Genomic DNA, 15,035 nt, shown 5'->3' with positions numbered 1-15,035 from the left:
TGGGGGAGAGTGTGGCACCTGGGTGTAGATGGAGGTAGAGAAATAGATGCCCCCCCATTTAATTTTTACTCTATAAAAAGGACACATTTGCTTGGGACAAATACTATGGCTCTTTTTGTTACTGTCAAATCATCTAAATGTGTGTTTTGGGTTGATATGTAGTTCCGCCAGCAGGGGGTGCTTGGTGTCTAACGCATTAGCAGCTGACGGCCAGAAGAAGAAGGCTAGTCAGTTGTAATGGCAGACTTTACACCGAGTGCGCTCCGAAAGTAAACCTTTCTCTGTATTTCCACAGGTAAGCTGGTTGTAAACAACACTTAAATGATAGACAACAGTAGCGATAGATCATAAATGCCCAGTAGTGTCAAAGAGATCGAGCTAAAGAGTAGATCGTAAGGTTTGTGTCTGGTAGGATCAAATCGCCACACTGTTATTGTAAAATGGCGGACGCGCGTCCGTGGCGACCACGGCGTTTAATCAGACGAGTGTTTGTTTGTGAAAGCTAAAATGATGAGAGTAAACTGTCAAAGGAAGCAGATGTCCAGCACAGAAGCATGAGTGGCTGGCGAAGAGTATGTTGGACAGAGTGAGTGTGTCAGGATAATGAGATGTCATCAGAGCTAAGTGTAAAGCTAAGCTAAAGCACCAAGTGGTGGCTGTGTAGTAGTACAGACCCACTTACTGAGTCGTGATTAAAGTCTATGGACTCTATATGCTTGTTATGTGTTTTAAAGCAAGGATTTATATTTTGTTTGTGTTTGCTAAAGTTTAACATGCCTGAAGTTTGTTTTAAGAAGAGTTAATACAATATAACAGTGTGTTTTGAGTTCTTAAAGAATTTGTTTATTATTATGTGAATTTATAAAGTTATGTGTAAAACTGTGGCTACAGATACACCAGTATGGTGATCAGAGAGACTGTCCAGAAGTAATATGGTTTGTGTTTAACAGTATTACTGTAACATGTTACGCATTAGCAGCTGACGGCCAGAAGAAGAAGGCTAGTCAGTTGTAATGGCAGACTTTACACCGAGTGCTCTCCGAAAGTAAACCTTTCTCTGTATTTCCACAGTGTCTGTAAAAAAATAAATATGTTGCACGGGATCTGACTAGGCCCATCATTTCCGTCTGTGCTACACATACAATAAAGTAGATGAATGTTTTTGTAGCTGGATGTCCAGTGATATGTTAAGAATGCTTTATCATGTGTATCAGTAGCAGTTGCAGCTAAAAATTGAAAGGTTCAAACAAATTAGAAATTGCATGACATAAGACTGGTGATATTACTAGGTACATTACTAGCACCCAGCCTTTCCTTCATTTTGGCTTTATAGTTGGAAATAGCGCTTCTCTTTTTGCTAATGTATTATTACTGACGATGTAAAATCTTCAAGATTGTTAAGATTTTCCTCAGAGGTAGTATCTTGGAAATGTTTTTAAATAAAATTAATCACTGCAGTTTTTTCTGTATTGGACTCATCAATGAGAGAAAAAAAAATCCTAATCTCCCACTTTATTAGGATTTTAATTTGGCTAGTCAGCACAAACCACACTGTTGCTTTGTCTATAAATATGTGCATGCCAAAACAAGATGGTAAGAAATTACTTTTTACCTCTATCGCACAAAGAGTAAAACCAAGAATGGTGAGGGTAATGTTTTGTTATTAACACCATTGAAACTGTGGAGGGGTGCATATATCCAGTGTGACTGACAGGAGAAGAATAGTGTTAATGGCATGGAGTGAAATGCATTATACAAGATTTAGAAGGTTCAGTACAAATTTAGAAGGTTTAGTAATAAATATTAGATTAGTATCCAAACATTTTACTGAAAAAAACAACTAAATTCACATATTTAAATTTGTTTGTACAAATTCACAATTGAAGGTACAAAACTATTGTTGGAAACAGGCAGTACCTCTTAAAGTTGTCCATCTTTTTAGGAATGATGTTCTTTTTAATAATAATTCTGATTTTAGCCACATCGCACCCCCCCCCCGCTGCTCCCACATGTTAATTGAGCAATGGGGCATACATATGTAACCAGAAAGCATCTCTGAAGCCTAATCACAGTCTTTGTGAACCATTTCCTGGATCATGGATGGATGGATGGAATATCAGCCAACAGGAAGTGGCATCATCTTGCTGGGAACTGTATTTTTTTTTTTTTTTGTTTGTTTTTTTCTTGAAGGCCTTCCATAGCTCCACTGGTGCTGAAAAGTAATGTCTGACTATGGCTTTCTGAATACAAGTGGGACTTCAACTGTCGATTATTTTAGTAATTAAGTATTCTATCGATTACTCCATCAATTAATCAAGTAATCGGATAAAAAATAATTTTTCGTATTAACAATTCATCTGCACATGGATGCGGTGGATGGAGCAACTGCAAAGTTCTCTTTTCTTCATGTTGCTGATCAGGTGGTTGATGAAGAACCTCCAGCTGTTTCCCAGTAAAGGTTTTAAGGTGGTTACAGGAACAAGTGCTACAGCTTTGGACGCCTTTCGCTCCACCTGAGCGCATCCTCTCAGTAACGGTTCTGCCTCTTTGGCTTGTTGCATGTGTGCAGACAGACTACACGTAAAACAGCTGCTGTTGTGTTTTTGTTGAAAAACTGGGGGCTGCATGAGCTTCACGCTGTAATCTTTTCATTCACAAGCATCCTCCAAATTAGGCTTCAACTGCAGGTCTATTTTTATTCACTAATCAGAGATTAAAGCATAAAAAATATTCTGGCGGAGCCCCTCGATACAGGGGTCCGGCACCAAACGATCACTAGTGCTAATGGCAGCCCCCGCTAGCAAACTGTGGTTATAGTGATCGTTCTGGTGGCTGCAGCTGATGTAAAGACAAAAAAATAACAGCTGCCATTCTCTGCACAGTGAGCAAAACGCGTGCAGCCACACACGCACACTCACAACACAGAACAATGGAGGCGTCAGTGATGATCCACTCATGTTAAATCATGCCTGAAATTTTCATTTGATCTTCGTTTCTTCCTCGTACTTCTCCTCTCATTCATGCCGGTTGTCATTTCGATTTCTGTAGCCTGCCAAATCAAGCGGGCGCATGACCATAGGGAGATCAAACATGCACATTATGAACTTCCGTGCTCTGAGGTAGATTGCAAATTGCAGTGAAATAATACAGGCGCAAGCAGCGATAAAAGCATCAATCTAGCCGGGGCGGCAGCTCCTGTTTGCTAAATGTAGTGACAGCAGAGCTCCGAAAGTGAAGCGGTGAAATCCTCAGCCAGGGCATCTCAGCCCGGCGCAGCGCCTGGCAATCAACTGCTAACTAGAACACTGCATCATGATTACAGTAAACAAAAACAAAGTTTCCTAACTTTTTCATGATATAAAAAGAAAAGTCCTGAGTCCTGGTGCTGATGATATTGGAGGTCGGATCCTTAAGAACTGCTCTGAGCAGTTGGTGGATATTTCTTGTTTTATTTTTTCAACATCTCTCCAGCATCAGCATGTCCCTCACGTTTGGAAGGACTCATTGATTATTCCTATACCCAGGAACAAAGCAGTGCAGAGTTGTACAGGCAGATTAGCTTAGTCAAAGAAATTAGGTATGGTCTTATAATAATTTAAGATTAGTGTCACAAAACCTTCTGACTGCATATCGTATATAACAACCCAAGGTATCACTGTATCGATATTAGAAATCTTATCCCACATGCAATTGGGATTTCATGGATAAGAAATAGTAATTTTGTACTCATATTGTGGTCACAATCCTATTGGAATGAAAAAGTAAAAGAAAAGTTAAAAACAGGAATAAATTTATATTTATTAGGTATGTAATGTGTGCAATGCTCTTACCTTGCCAATTTGTGAGTTTCTCAGACTGTTTGTGGTGTTCTGTTGCAATGGCCAGTGTATTGAGGAATACAAGCATGACCACCCACCAGTAGAACAGTCTGGACTTCACATACACTCTGCATTTATGGCGGAACCATCGATTCCACCTACGAGCCAATTTGCTGCAAAAAAGGGAAAGAATAACTTGGTGAATTAAGAAAGGAATTGTGACCTCATAATTACATTAAAATATACAGCTTGACTTTTCACTAACTTTTTTCAGCATTTTTCAAGAAATCAAAATTTCAAATCTCACTTTTTTCCTGTATTTTTTCCAGTTTGGACTTCTGAGTCTTTGAAATGAAGTATTCTTTCTGAAGATTGTGGTAGATTACAGGACTTTTGCTTCTTTTTCACTATAGATTTTCATGTCATACACTATATTCTCAAAAGCATTCAGTCACCCATCCAATTCATTGAATTCAGGTGTTCCAATCACTTCCAAAGTCATACACATGTGGCCATGGAACACAACCAAGCACCTAGGCAAATGAGAAGTGATTGGCAACAACAGCAACTCAGCCACAAAGTAGTAGGCTGCATTAATCACAGAATGGGGTCAGCAGATGCTGATGAGCATAGTGTGCAGAGGTCACCATTAATCGCTACAGACCTCCAAACATGTGACCTTCAGATTACCTCAAGCACAGCGTGTAGAGCGCTTATTGGAATAGGTTTTCATGGTCAAGCAGATGTATCCAAGCCTTACATCACCAACCGCAATGCAACATGTCAGATGCAGAGGTGTAAAGCACATAACCACTGGACTCTAGAGCACTGGCAATATGTTCTCTGGAGTTTGGTGGAAGGGGGATTATGTGGGGGATTTTTTTCTTTTCAGGAGCTGAGCTGAACCCCTTAGTTTCAGTGACAGGAACTTCAGAATACCAAGACATTTTGGACAATTTCATGCCAAGTACTGACCTCAAACTGAGAGAACACATTTGGGATGAATTAGAGAGATTGTGAGCCAGTCCTTCTCATCCATATAATTCACATAAACATACTTGTGGATTAAATCTGTGGAAAGCCTTCTCACACTGTTACAGTTCTTCACTGGGCCAACATCATATTAAACCCTGTAGATTAAGAATGGGATGTCACTAAAGGTGAAAATTACTTACTAATAATAGATGATCAGCTGTGCGGTGTCCATTTTGCTGACACTTTCAGTATATGATCCTCTATTTTCTATCGGTAACAGGCCTGATGAAAATGCACGCGCACACACACAAATACACACACACACACACACACACACACACACACACACACACACACACACACACACACACACACACACACACACACACACAAAAATAGGTAAAACTTTTGATTTAGCTGACTGCATTGTTATCATCTGTAACACAAAGAGGAGTTTATTTATCAGATGTGTTGTAGATGGCACAAAATTATTATTCAGTTATTTACAGAGGTATGCAAAAGTTTGGGCACCCCTGATAATTTTTATGATTTTCCTTTATAAATCACTGGCTGTTCGCATCAGCAATTTGAGTTAAATATATTCTATAGCAGATGAACACGGTGATATTTGATAAGTGAAATGAAGTTTATAGGATTTACAAAAAGTGTGCAATAATTATTTAAACAAAATTAGGCAGGTGCTTAAGTTTGGGCTCCACCACAGAAAAATTACATCAATATTTAGGTAGATCCTTCTTTTGCAGAAATAACAGCCTCTAAATGCTTCTTATAGCTTCCAATGAGAGTCTGGTTTCTGCTTGAAGGTATTTTGGACCATTCTTCTTTACAAAACATCTCTAGTTCAGTCAGGTTTGATGGTTTCCAAGCATGGACAGCCCGCTTTAAATCACACCACAGATTTTCAATAATATTCAAATCTGGGGACGGAGATGGCCATTCCAGAAAGTTGTACTTGTTCCTCTGCATCAATGCCTTAGTAGATTTTGAACAGTGTTTAGGGTCGTTGTCTTGTTGAAATATCCAGGCCCAGCACCATTTCAACTTTCTCATTGATTCTTGAACATTGTCCTCAAGAATCTGCTGATATTGACTGGAATCTATGCGGCCCTCAACTTTAACTAGATTCCCAGTACCTGCACTGGCCACACAGCCCCACAGCATGATGGAACCACCACCAAATTTTACTGTGGGTAGCAAGTGTTTGTCTTGGAATGCTGCATTCTTTTTCTGCCATGCAGAATAAAATTTCACAGATGTTACTTGCATGGTTTACTCAGTCTAAATGATATTTAACCATAGCAGTTCAATTCTTTAGAGCATTGTCAAACTTAGAAGAGAACTCAAATAAATAAATAAATCCTGTATCTTTAATAATGGGAAAATGGTTTGGGAAATCAGATGGACAAATTCTAATGTTTCCTCTTCCTAGGGATTAGTCACCTAGGAAAAGACAAAAAGAAAAAGGGTTTGAACTTGTAACGACTGGATCAATTATTCATTAAATAAATACTAATTGATGAAAGTGTGATAATAAATGTTTGTTTTATGTAATGTGCTTTAAACAGAGATATCCTGAGGTTATGTTTGCAGAATGATCATGATCTTGTGTCTCGTGCTGTAGTCCACTTGGCATTTTTGTTTGTTTGGTCTTAATTTATAGAAAAGGAGGCTGATTTGGGGAAATAAGAGTGCTAATAATAATTATGTTTTAGAATGCTTTTCATATGCTTTTCCATTCTTCACTGAAAAAAGAGAGTCTCTGTCTCTGTCTCTGCTCAAACAAATATGTGTTTGTGTTTGTGTGTGTGTGTGTGTGTGTGTGTGTGTGTGTGTGTGTGTGTGTGTGTGTGTGTGTGTGTGTGTGTGTGTGTGTGTGTGTGTGTGTGTGTGTGTGTGTGTGTGACCTTATTGAAGTATAAACACAGATTACAAAACTCAGTGGCTCACAGAAATATCATTTGGGAGAAACCCTGGCTTGTAATGACTTAATGCACTTTAAAATATATTATGATCGTGCCATGTTGTTTGTTTTCATGTTGTTTTTAGTTTTAATCAATAGGTTAGCAACCATAGAGGTATTAAATTTTCACACGTGTGGAAAAAGGAGGGAGTTGTTAGGGATTATTTTTTACTCAATGAATAAAGGACAAATGTTTAAAGATAAACTCCAGTAAAATGAATAAAGGACAAATGTTTAAAGATAAACTCCAGTAAATGAATTAATAAACAGTGGATCAACCAAATAATAAACAATTAAATAATACATTAGACATAGAGCAACAGATCAGAAAGTACTAGACTAACTTCTCTGTCTCAATGCATCTTATCTTGAGGCTTGGCCACAAGAATGTACAATTAAAACATTAATAATGTCACCATGTTCTGTCATTAATCTGGACAAGATTTCTCTATGACAAATTAAAACATCAGGAAGAAGATGTGCTCATTGTAATGGAAAACTTGTTTTTCAACTCAAATAACCTCTGTGTACTTCTTTGGTATGTAATTGTTATTTTCTAGTACAAAGACCAAGTGTGCAAAGTAGGAAACAAATTTCTTTCTAGGTTGTGTCCAAGTCCATGATGCACTTATTATCAGACTGAAGTTACATGGTGGGAAACTGAACTCCCCACTGATAACAGAACAAGACGGTATCAACACAATGACTATAAAGGAACTGTGGCTATTTTGCTTTTTGGTCAATGCTGATGCAAAGACTGTTTGTGCTGTATTGATCCCTTTGTAAAGGTTATATTCTTACTTTCAATAAATCATCATAAAATCGGTTTGGATTCAGAGCTCAACGTATTTTTCCAAAACAATCTTGGCGACGAGGATGGGATTTCTCGAGTGACTCCTTCTCTGCTGTCGTGTTGATCCAGGAAAACCTGCGCAGGTGGACTCAACCAGTCTGAAAAGTGCTTACCTCCGAGCCCATTATTCAGGAAACATGCACCTGACAACCGAGAGCAGGGGGAGTCACTGCTGAAATCTTAATTGATAAAGAACTAAGAGTGGAGAGCATGTGAGACCAACTTGATTTTCTGACTGTACTATAACTTCAAGGACAAATATTTAATTAAAATTTGAAATTGTTCTCTCTTTGGTTAAAGGGTCTGCCATTCAGAGAAAAGTTCTGTAAACACAGTTCATCTGGGATCAACACTGTTGACTTGGGCTGATCGCCACCAGCAGATGCAAACTGACATATTTAATTTGTGCTGATCGCTGTGGGCACAACCCAAACTACTGGTTGGTTTGCGCTGATTGCCAGGCAGATGCGGGTTAACAGCATTGTGGGTTACATAAGTGACGACTCACTGGGGCTGAATCACAAATAGGCATTGGATGTCTTTGAAAATCTATAGAGTGGCTCTCTGAGATTAAAGTGTATACCACCAGGAACTAAATGGGGAACTCAAAATCCAAAACAGAAAAGCCGGCATAAATGGAGTATAACCAAAATAGTCCGAATGTCCAATTTATTAAAAACAAACATGGTGAGGAAATTTTTCAGGAATTAAATATGTGGGTAAATGAACATGGGTTTCCAGAAGAAGGGTCTTTTAGTATAAGGCAATTAAATGCACTAAAACAATCACTAGAAAAAAGGGAAAGTGAAAACAGAGAAAAAGTCATAGTATTGAAGAAAAAAAAGAAGTTTGTTCCTTTTCATGCAGACTGGAAAGCATTTTTTTGTGGCTGGATGAAGCAAAACTCAGGGAGAAAAAGTGTGGACAGGCAGGGCCAAAAAATGTTACTAATCAAGTGTCCCAGTGTGTCAAAAGCAGGGTGGACCCGGACCTGGATCAACCTTCTCCCCGAGCAGAGAGGCCGGAACAAAACAACAGACCATTACAATCAACATCATGTTATCCAGTATCAGACCAGGTAGAATCATCCGCAGCTTCACCTCCACCCTACTCTGACCCGGGAAAATGCGCATCACTGTTAACTAACCTCCTCCAGCCTACACGAGCGATTGCTGGAGCAACTGTACCACCTCTATCCCCTCATGTCACCAGATCAGTAACAGAATTTAATCCAGGAATTAGTGAGCAGGCTATCAGTTTGGATGACAGCATCACCACAATGCCCATGGTTGAAGTCATGGGTCCAGATCGAAATACAGCTTTGGTTTACCGACCGTGGCCTGAAAATGATACAAGAGAAGCTGCAAAACACCTCCTGGACCACAAAGAGGACAGGGAGGACTTTGTGGCCCAGTTCCGTTCCGTTCTTGTGGAGTCTAAACCGACAACAGCAGAGATAAAAAGACTGATCATTTTAAAATGGGGTCAAAGCGTCTGTCAAGAGTCAGCAATGCTTGACCAGATAACAATGTCGCCCCCAACTTAACTAGGGGACCAGCAGCATATAAGAACGCCATAACTACACTGTGCAACAACTTCACCACTGCATGGCCAAGGAGATTAAACATTTGAAAGGTATCTGCCTGTGTTTAGCAACACAATGAGACAGTTGTGGATTATTTAAACCGTCTGATGGAAATACATTCAAAACACAGCAGTTTAGACTCCCCGGCAGCAGGATGGAGGGACGCATCCCAAATCACAAACTGGGAAGTGCATCTCAGAGATCGCTTTGTGAAAGGACTAAGACCTGAACATATGTACACAAATACTCTGTGCAGTGGGACTTGGCAAGACTGTCTGAGGTTGAGAGATTTTCCATTCATGGAGAAAAAATGGCAAAAGAAGAAATGGAGAGAGATAACAAGGGGAAGGTCAAAACTCAAGAAAAACTCCAGTTGGCACAACTCACACTGTACAAGTCACAAACACGAACCACTACAGGACGTGGGAGAGGCCGTGAGAGAGGCAGAGGACGGCAGAGAGGAGCTGGAGGCAAAGAAATGGGGGGGGGGGGGGGGGGGGGGTGGAGACAGTTGTTATCAGTGTGGTGCCATGGGACATTGGTCTAGGGATTACCCTGAAAAGTAGGAAACTGAGGCTGACTGACTCGGGGCGGAGGCTGAGAAATGGAAGGGTACCCAGACATTGCATCAAAAGGTAAAGAATGAAAACAAGATACATACACACATGCAATAAAAATGAGACACACACACACATATGCAAAGAAGAGCAGCTTACACTCATAAACATGGCCATATATGACATCACTGCTAAATCTGAAAGGCCTAACATTGCAACAGTATAAACAATAGGAAGAAATTGACACTCCAGGGGTAAAACACTACAATGGGGTGTTTAAGAAGCACCTGACAGCAATTGTTTGCATTACAAGGACCTAACAAAACCTTGTCATTACGTCTAGCAGGTGGAACCATGCCAGCTGACCCCAGACTCTCCAGAATTGCGTAATATCCCGGAGCACATGTGGGCAGCCAGTAAATAAGATGTGGGGGAAATGAAAGGTGCCCCTCCTTTGGTCGTGACTCCTAAGTCTGACTTCAGACCATGTAAGCAACAGTATCCATTAAAGCCAGAAGCTGTTAAGGGTATTACTCCTGTGTTCAACTCTTTGGTGGAGGCAGGAGTAATCATCCCCTGTGAGGAAAGCCCAGTCCGCACACCAATATTTCCTGTAAAAAAAAAGAGATAAAGGGCAGCCTGAAGAATGGCGCTTTGTGATCTTCAAGCAGTGAATGCAGCAATAAGTTCCCAACCCCCACACCATATTGGCACAAGTTCCACCAGAAAGCAAATACTTTTCTGTGATTGATCTGGCTAATGCATTTTTCAGTATAAAGGTTGATCCTGCCAGTCAATTTTGGTTTGCTTTCTCTTTCCAAGGGAAAAGTTACACTTGGACATGTTGCCCAATGGGCCTAAATGAGGCCCCCACAGTTTTCAACAGTGCACTAAAAGAAAACCTGTCAGGTTTTCTCCCTCTGGAGGTTTCCACATTGTTGCAATATGTTGATGATCTGCTGATCTGTTCCCCTTCTAAGCAGGCCTGCGCGACAGACACAAAAGAGTTGTCAAAATACCTCACTGAAAATGGTCACAAGGTGAGCCTCTCCAAATTACAGTGGGCCTCGGAAAAGGTCACCTATCTGGGACACGTGATCTCGTCAGACGGTGAGTCCCTCTCCCCAAAAAGGATTGCAGCAATTCAATCCATTCCAAAACCACAAACAAAGAAATAAATGATGAGTTTTCTTGGCATGACGTCATATTGCCGTCAGTGGATACTCAACTATGCTGTGCAAGAGGTTCCACTGTCAGCAATGATATATGAGAGGAGACTAACTGCACATGACAGACTAGAGTGGACTGAAGATGCTGACAGAGCTTTCACTGACTTAAAACTGACACTGCAGACTCCACCAACTTTAGGATTACCAAATCCTGATAAACCATTCACCCAGACAGTGGACAAAAAGGGTGGATACATGACATCCGTTTTATTGCAGGAACATGGAGGGCGACAAAGACCAGTGGCATATTTCTCATCCAAAAAGCAGCAGGCCTCCCCCTTTGCCTGCAAGCAGTAGCAGCAGCTGAAAAGGCAATTCTAGCTTCATGTGACCTTGTGGGCTACTCTGACTTAACCCTTTTGGTACCACATACTGTATCACTGATCCTCACAGAGCAAAACACAACACATTTATCAGCTGCTCGTTGGTTAAGGTACCACACAATATTACTGGAGATGCCAAATCTAACAGTTAAAAGATACACTGTGCTAAACCCAGCTTTGCTTCTCCCCATAGAAGCAGATTGTGAACCTCATAATTGTATAGCAGCTATTTTTGAAATCTGTTCTCCCAGACCTGACCTATAGAATGCACTGACTAGCTCTGATCTGGTGGTCTTTGTGGATGGTTCGGCATCATGCAACACAGACACTGGTAAAAATCAAGTAGGCTATGCATTGGTCACAGAACATGACATTCTAGCTTCTGGTTCATTACCATCTCACCTTTCAGCTCAAGCAGCATAACCTGTAGCACTAACAAAGGCATGTGAAATTGTTAAGGACCAAACAGTGACTGTTTACACTGATTCCAGGTATGCCTATGGGGTAGTTTAGGATGTTGGCACATTGTGGAAACAACAGTAGTTTCTGACTGCTGCAGGTGTCAAGTGAGTTGAGATCTTGGTAAGCCAATAGCCTAAGCCTGGTACTGAATGGACAATTATAATTCAAATCTATAGAATTATTAGAGAATGAATTGTATGATTTAGAATCAAATGATGTGTGTAAGTGTAATGCAGAAATCATAATTAAAGCAATGTGTTAAGGAAATTGTGAAATCACCAAGCTAAGGGTAAAATGAGGCACTCGAAACTGTTGCCTAGAGACGAGCAAGAGCAAAGTTGAAAACATGTTAAAAAAATATCCCAGAATGGAAAGTACCTAAAAAACCCATATTAATAAAAATGAAGTAATGTCTAGCACCCCAATTGGATAAAAGCGGTGGGGTCATGGTTTGTCATAATGAAGTATGAGAACTAGGATGTGTCTTAGATTCAAGCTATATAAGATGCAGTGCGGAAGCATCGGACGAGAATTTCAGGAGCTTCTTCCCCGCACCAGGACTGCTCTGCAGAGTGGACCGGCCCCAAACCCTGTCTGTGGATTACTAATTCGACTTTGAACAGTTCCGCAGTGTATTCTCCCTGCCTAACAGTTGGAGTTGGAAGTATCATCACTGTTGGATTTCTATCTTTAGGACTTTGTACTGAGTCAGGGGACTTCTGCACAAAAAGGCAAAGATCACAAAAAGGACAGTTGACAGAAGGACAGCAACATCTTTTTTTTGAACTTTTCCTTTTTTCCCCTGCTTCACTGAGGCAGTTTAACGGACTGGAGTTGGGTGTGGTTGCTTTTGGCCAGGCGACTCACTCGCAGCCTTTCCTTCCAAAAGGATTTTAGGACAAAATTGGACATTTCCATTCCCCCCCTCTTCGACAACCCAGCTCATAAGTAATTATTATTTGATTGAGATTTATTGATTTTGAAATAAGTTCTATGGTTGACTTAAATTGATTTTGAATTCTGAATTTTGAGTTAATTACTGAATTTTAAGGATTGATTAAGAATTGATTTTGAGCTATTGCAATTTGCTTGAGCTGCACCTGCAAAATAAAATTCTCTAAAAGGTCAGAAAAGGTCTTTTGATAATTATTTCTCCCCGTTATGGTACACTTATGCTACTTTCCCACCGCCGAGGTTCCGGAGCAAGTTCCTGTGCCGATCCCAAGGAACCGGCGAAACGATTAAGAACGGGCCCACGTTCCCACCGCGTTTCTGTGAACTGCTCCTTTACGTATGAGCACGGGCGGGTCCTCGTCTGGACACGGAAGCTGAAGCACACAAACGTGGGAGAACACGCTCCCCTTTCTTGTGCTGCAAATAAGTTTTATGGTCCAAACCAAACTACTGCAGCATCTGTGTGCAGCACAGAGGTAAACACAGACAGCAATTAGAGCAAGACGACAAGTATGCACTTTGTGTCCTTTTATCTGTGATATGAACTGATACAAAGCAGCAAGTTCAGCCTTAGAGCCCAACCTAATTCACAGCCGTGAAAATCGCTTCGCTTTTCTCATGTAATACACATGTAATATGGTAGAAAACTTGACGTTGAGACGGCAGAGTCACGCCCCTCTGCCACTTTCAGCACACGTTCCTGGTTCCAGGCCAGCTAGCTTGCGGGGCAGGAATTGAACCCGTTTTTCGGCCGAGCACCGAGTGTTTTGGCGGTGGAAAACCCGCCTAACGGTTCAAATTATGGCACGGGCTCTGGAACCCTGTTGGTGGGAAAGAGGCCTTAGTGTCATGATAGTAAAAGCTAGGTAATTTAGCTGCAACATCTAGCTCTATTTGATCTCCCTAGTCTATAGAATCCACTTGAAACTAACATATGTCCCTAGGGCTTTCTGCCTAGCCTTTAAATTTTAACCTGGCACGTAACAAGTGCACAGATCCATTATAGGTAAGCCACCACAACTGACGGGACTGAACATCGGGCCCAGCTGCAGGACGCCTCCTTGACTGGCCGCACCGGAGGATCAGAGGGAGCGGGGCAGACGTCAGGACTAACGGTGGTGAGAAGCCAGGTGAGTTACCCCGCCACAGCTTTAAGTAGTGCTACATTAACCAGTTGGGGTAATACTCCACTGAAAGTGTAGCCAGGACTCTGTATAAATGGAGAAGCTGTCACAACTGAACCTGTGGGATCTAACACAGGGAAACCCATTGCACATCACAAACTAGTGGCTGCTTTGCTAGATGTCTTATTACTCCCAAAAACCATAGCTGTTTGTAAATTTGACGCTCACACTAACGCTAAAGACTCTGTTTCCCTAGGCAACTCCAGAGCTGATGCAGCATCAAAGTCTGCAGCTAAACAGAAGGTGAAACCAGACCACAGCATTAACATTAAAACCACACTAACTCCATCTCCTAACACAGATTTACAGGTTATCCAGAGCATGGCTACCCCAGAGGAGAAACTGGTATGGAAAACAGCGGGGGCTTACATGACAGGTGAGGTTTGGTATGGACCCAATAACAAACCATGTCTCCCCAAACATTTTTTTCCACATTATGCTAAGCTGACACATGGGAGGGACCATGTGTCAAAAGGAGGGATGGTACAACAAATGCAACAACACTGGTTCACAAAGGGATTCCAAATTTACTCCCAAAAATTTTATAAGTGTTGTATGATCTGTGCATCTAATAATGTAGGCAGAGGCATTCAGACTTCACCAGCAGCACATCCACCCCCCAGATAAGCCTTTTGAACATCTACAAAATGGACTTCATAGAACTCACACCATGTGAAGGTAAAAAGTATTGCTTGGTGATTGTGGACATGTTCTCAAAATGGGTAGAAGTTTTACCTGTTAGCAAACAAGAGGCAGGTGCAGTGGGCAAAGCCTTACTGTGAGAAATCATCCCAAGGTGAGGAATTCCAAGTAAGCTCAGAAGCGAAAATGGAGCAGCTTTTGTCAGCAAAGCTTTAAAACAGGTGAGCGACTACCTTGGAATGGACATCAAACATCATTGTGCCTATCATCCAGCTAGTGCTGGGGCAGTAGAAAGAGAGAATGCTTCTATAAAAAGCAAACTGAGCAAATGTTGCACAGAAACGGGACTCAGCTGGCTAAAAGTCTTACCCTTCGTGTTAATGCACATGAGGACAAGAATAAGAGTAAAATATGGCCTCAGTCCTTTTGAAATCTTGTTTAGACATCCACCAAATACAGGGATAGGGCCCAG

The 15,035-nt window shown here is 41.1% G+C and overlaps 1 protein-coding gene across 1 annotated transcript in view; it reads right to left on the bottom strand.

Annotated features, from left to right (window-relative positions):
* Positions 1 to 15,035, bottom strand: part of LOC115776226 (dihydropyridine-sensitive L-type skeletal muscle calcium channel subunit alpha-1-like) — a 252,673-nt gene that overhangs the window by 173,664 nt on the left and 63,974 nt on the right. The window contains 2 exon segments of the mRNA XM_030723834.1: positions 3,831 to 3,991; positions 4,994 to 5,075. Coding sequence (XP_030579694.1) covers positions 3,831 to 3,991; positions 4,994 to 5,075 — 243 coding nt within the window.

This window comes from Archocentrus centrarchus, unplaced genomic scaffold (genome assembly GCF_007364275.1).
Source record: "Archocentrus centrarchus isolate MPI-CPG fArcCen1 unplaced genomic scaffold, fArcCen1 scaffold_29_ctg1, whole genome shotgun sequence".
NCBI lineage: Eukaryota > Metazoa > Chordata > Actinopteri > Cichliformes > Cichlidae > Archocentrus > Archocentrus centrarchus.
Note: the sequence above shows the minus strand (reverse complement) of the source record. Positions and strands in the feature narration are given on the sequence as shown.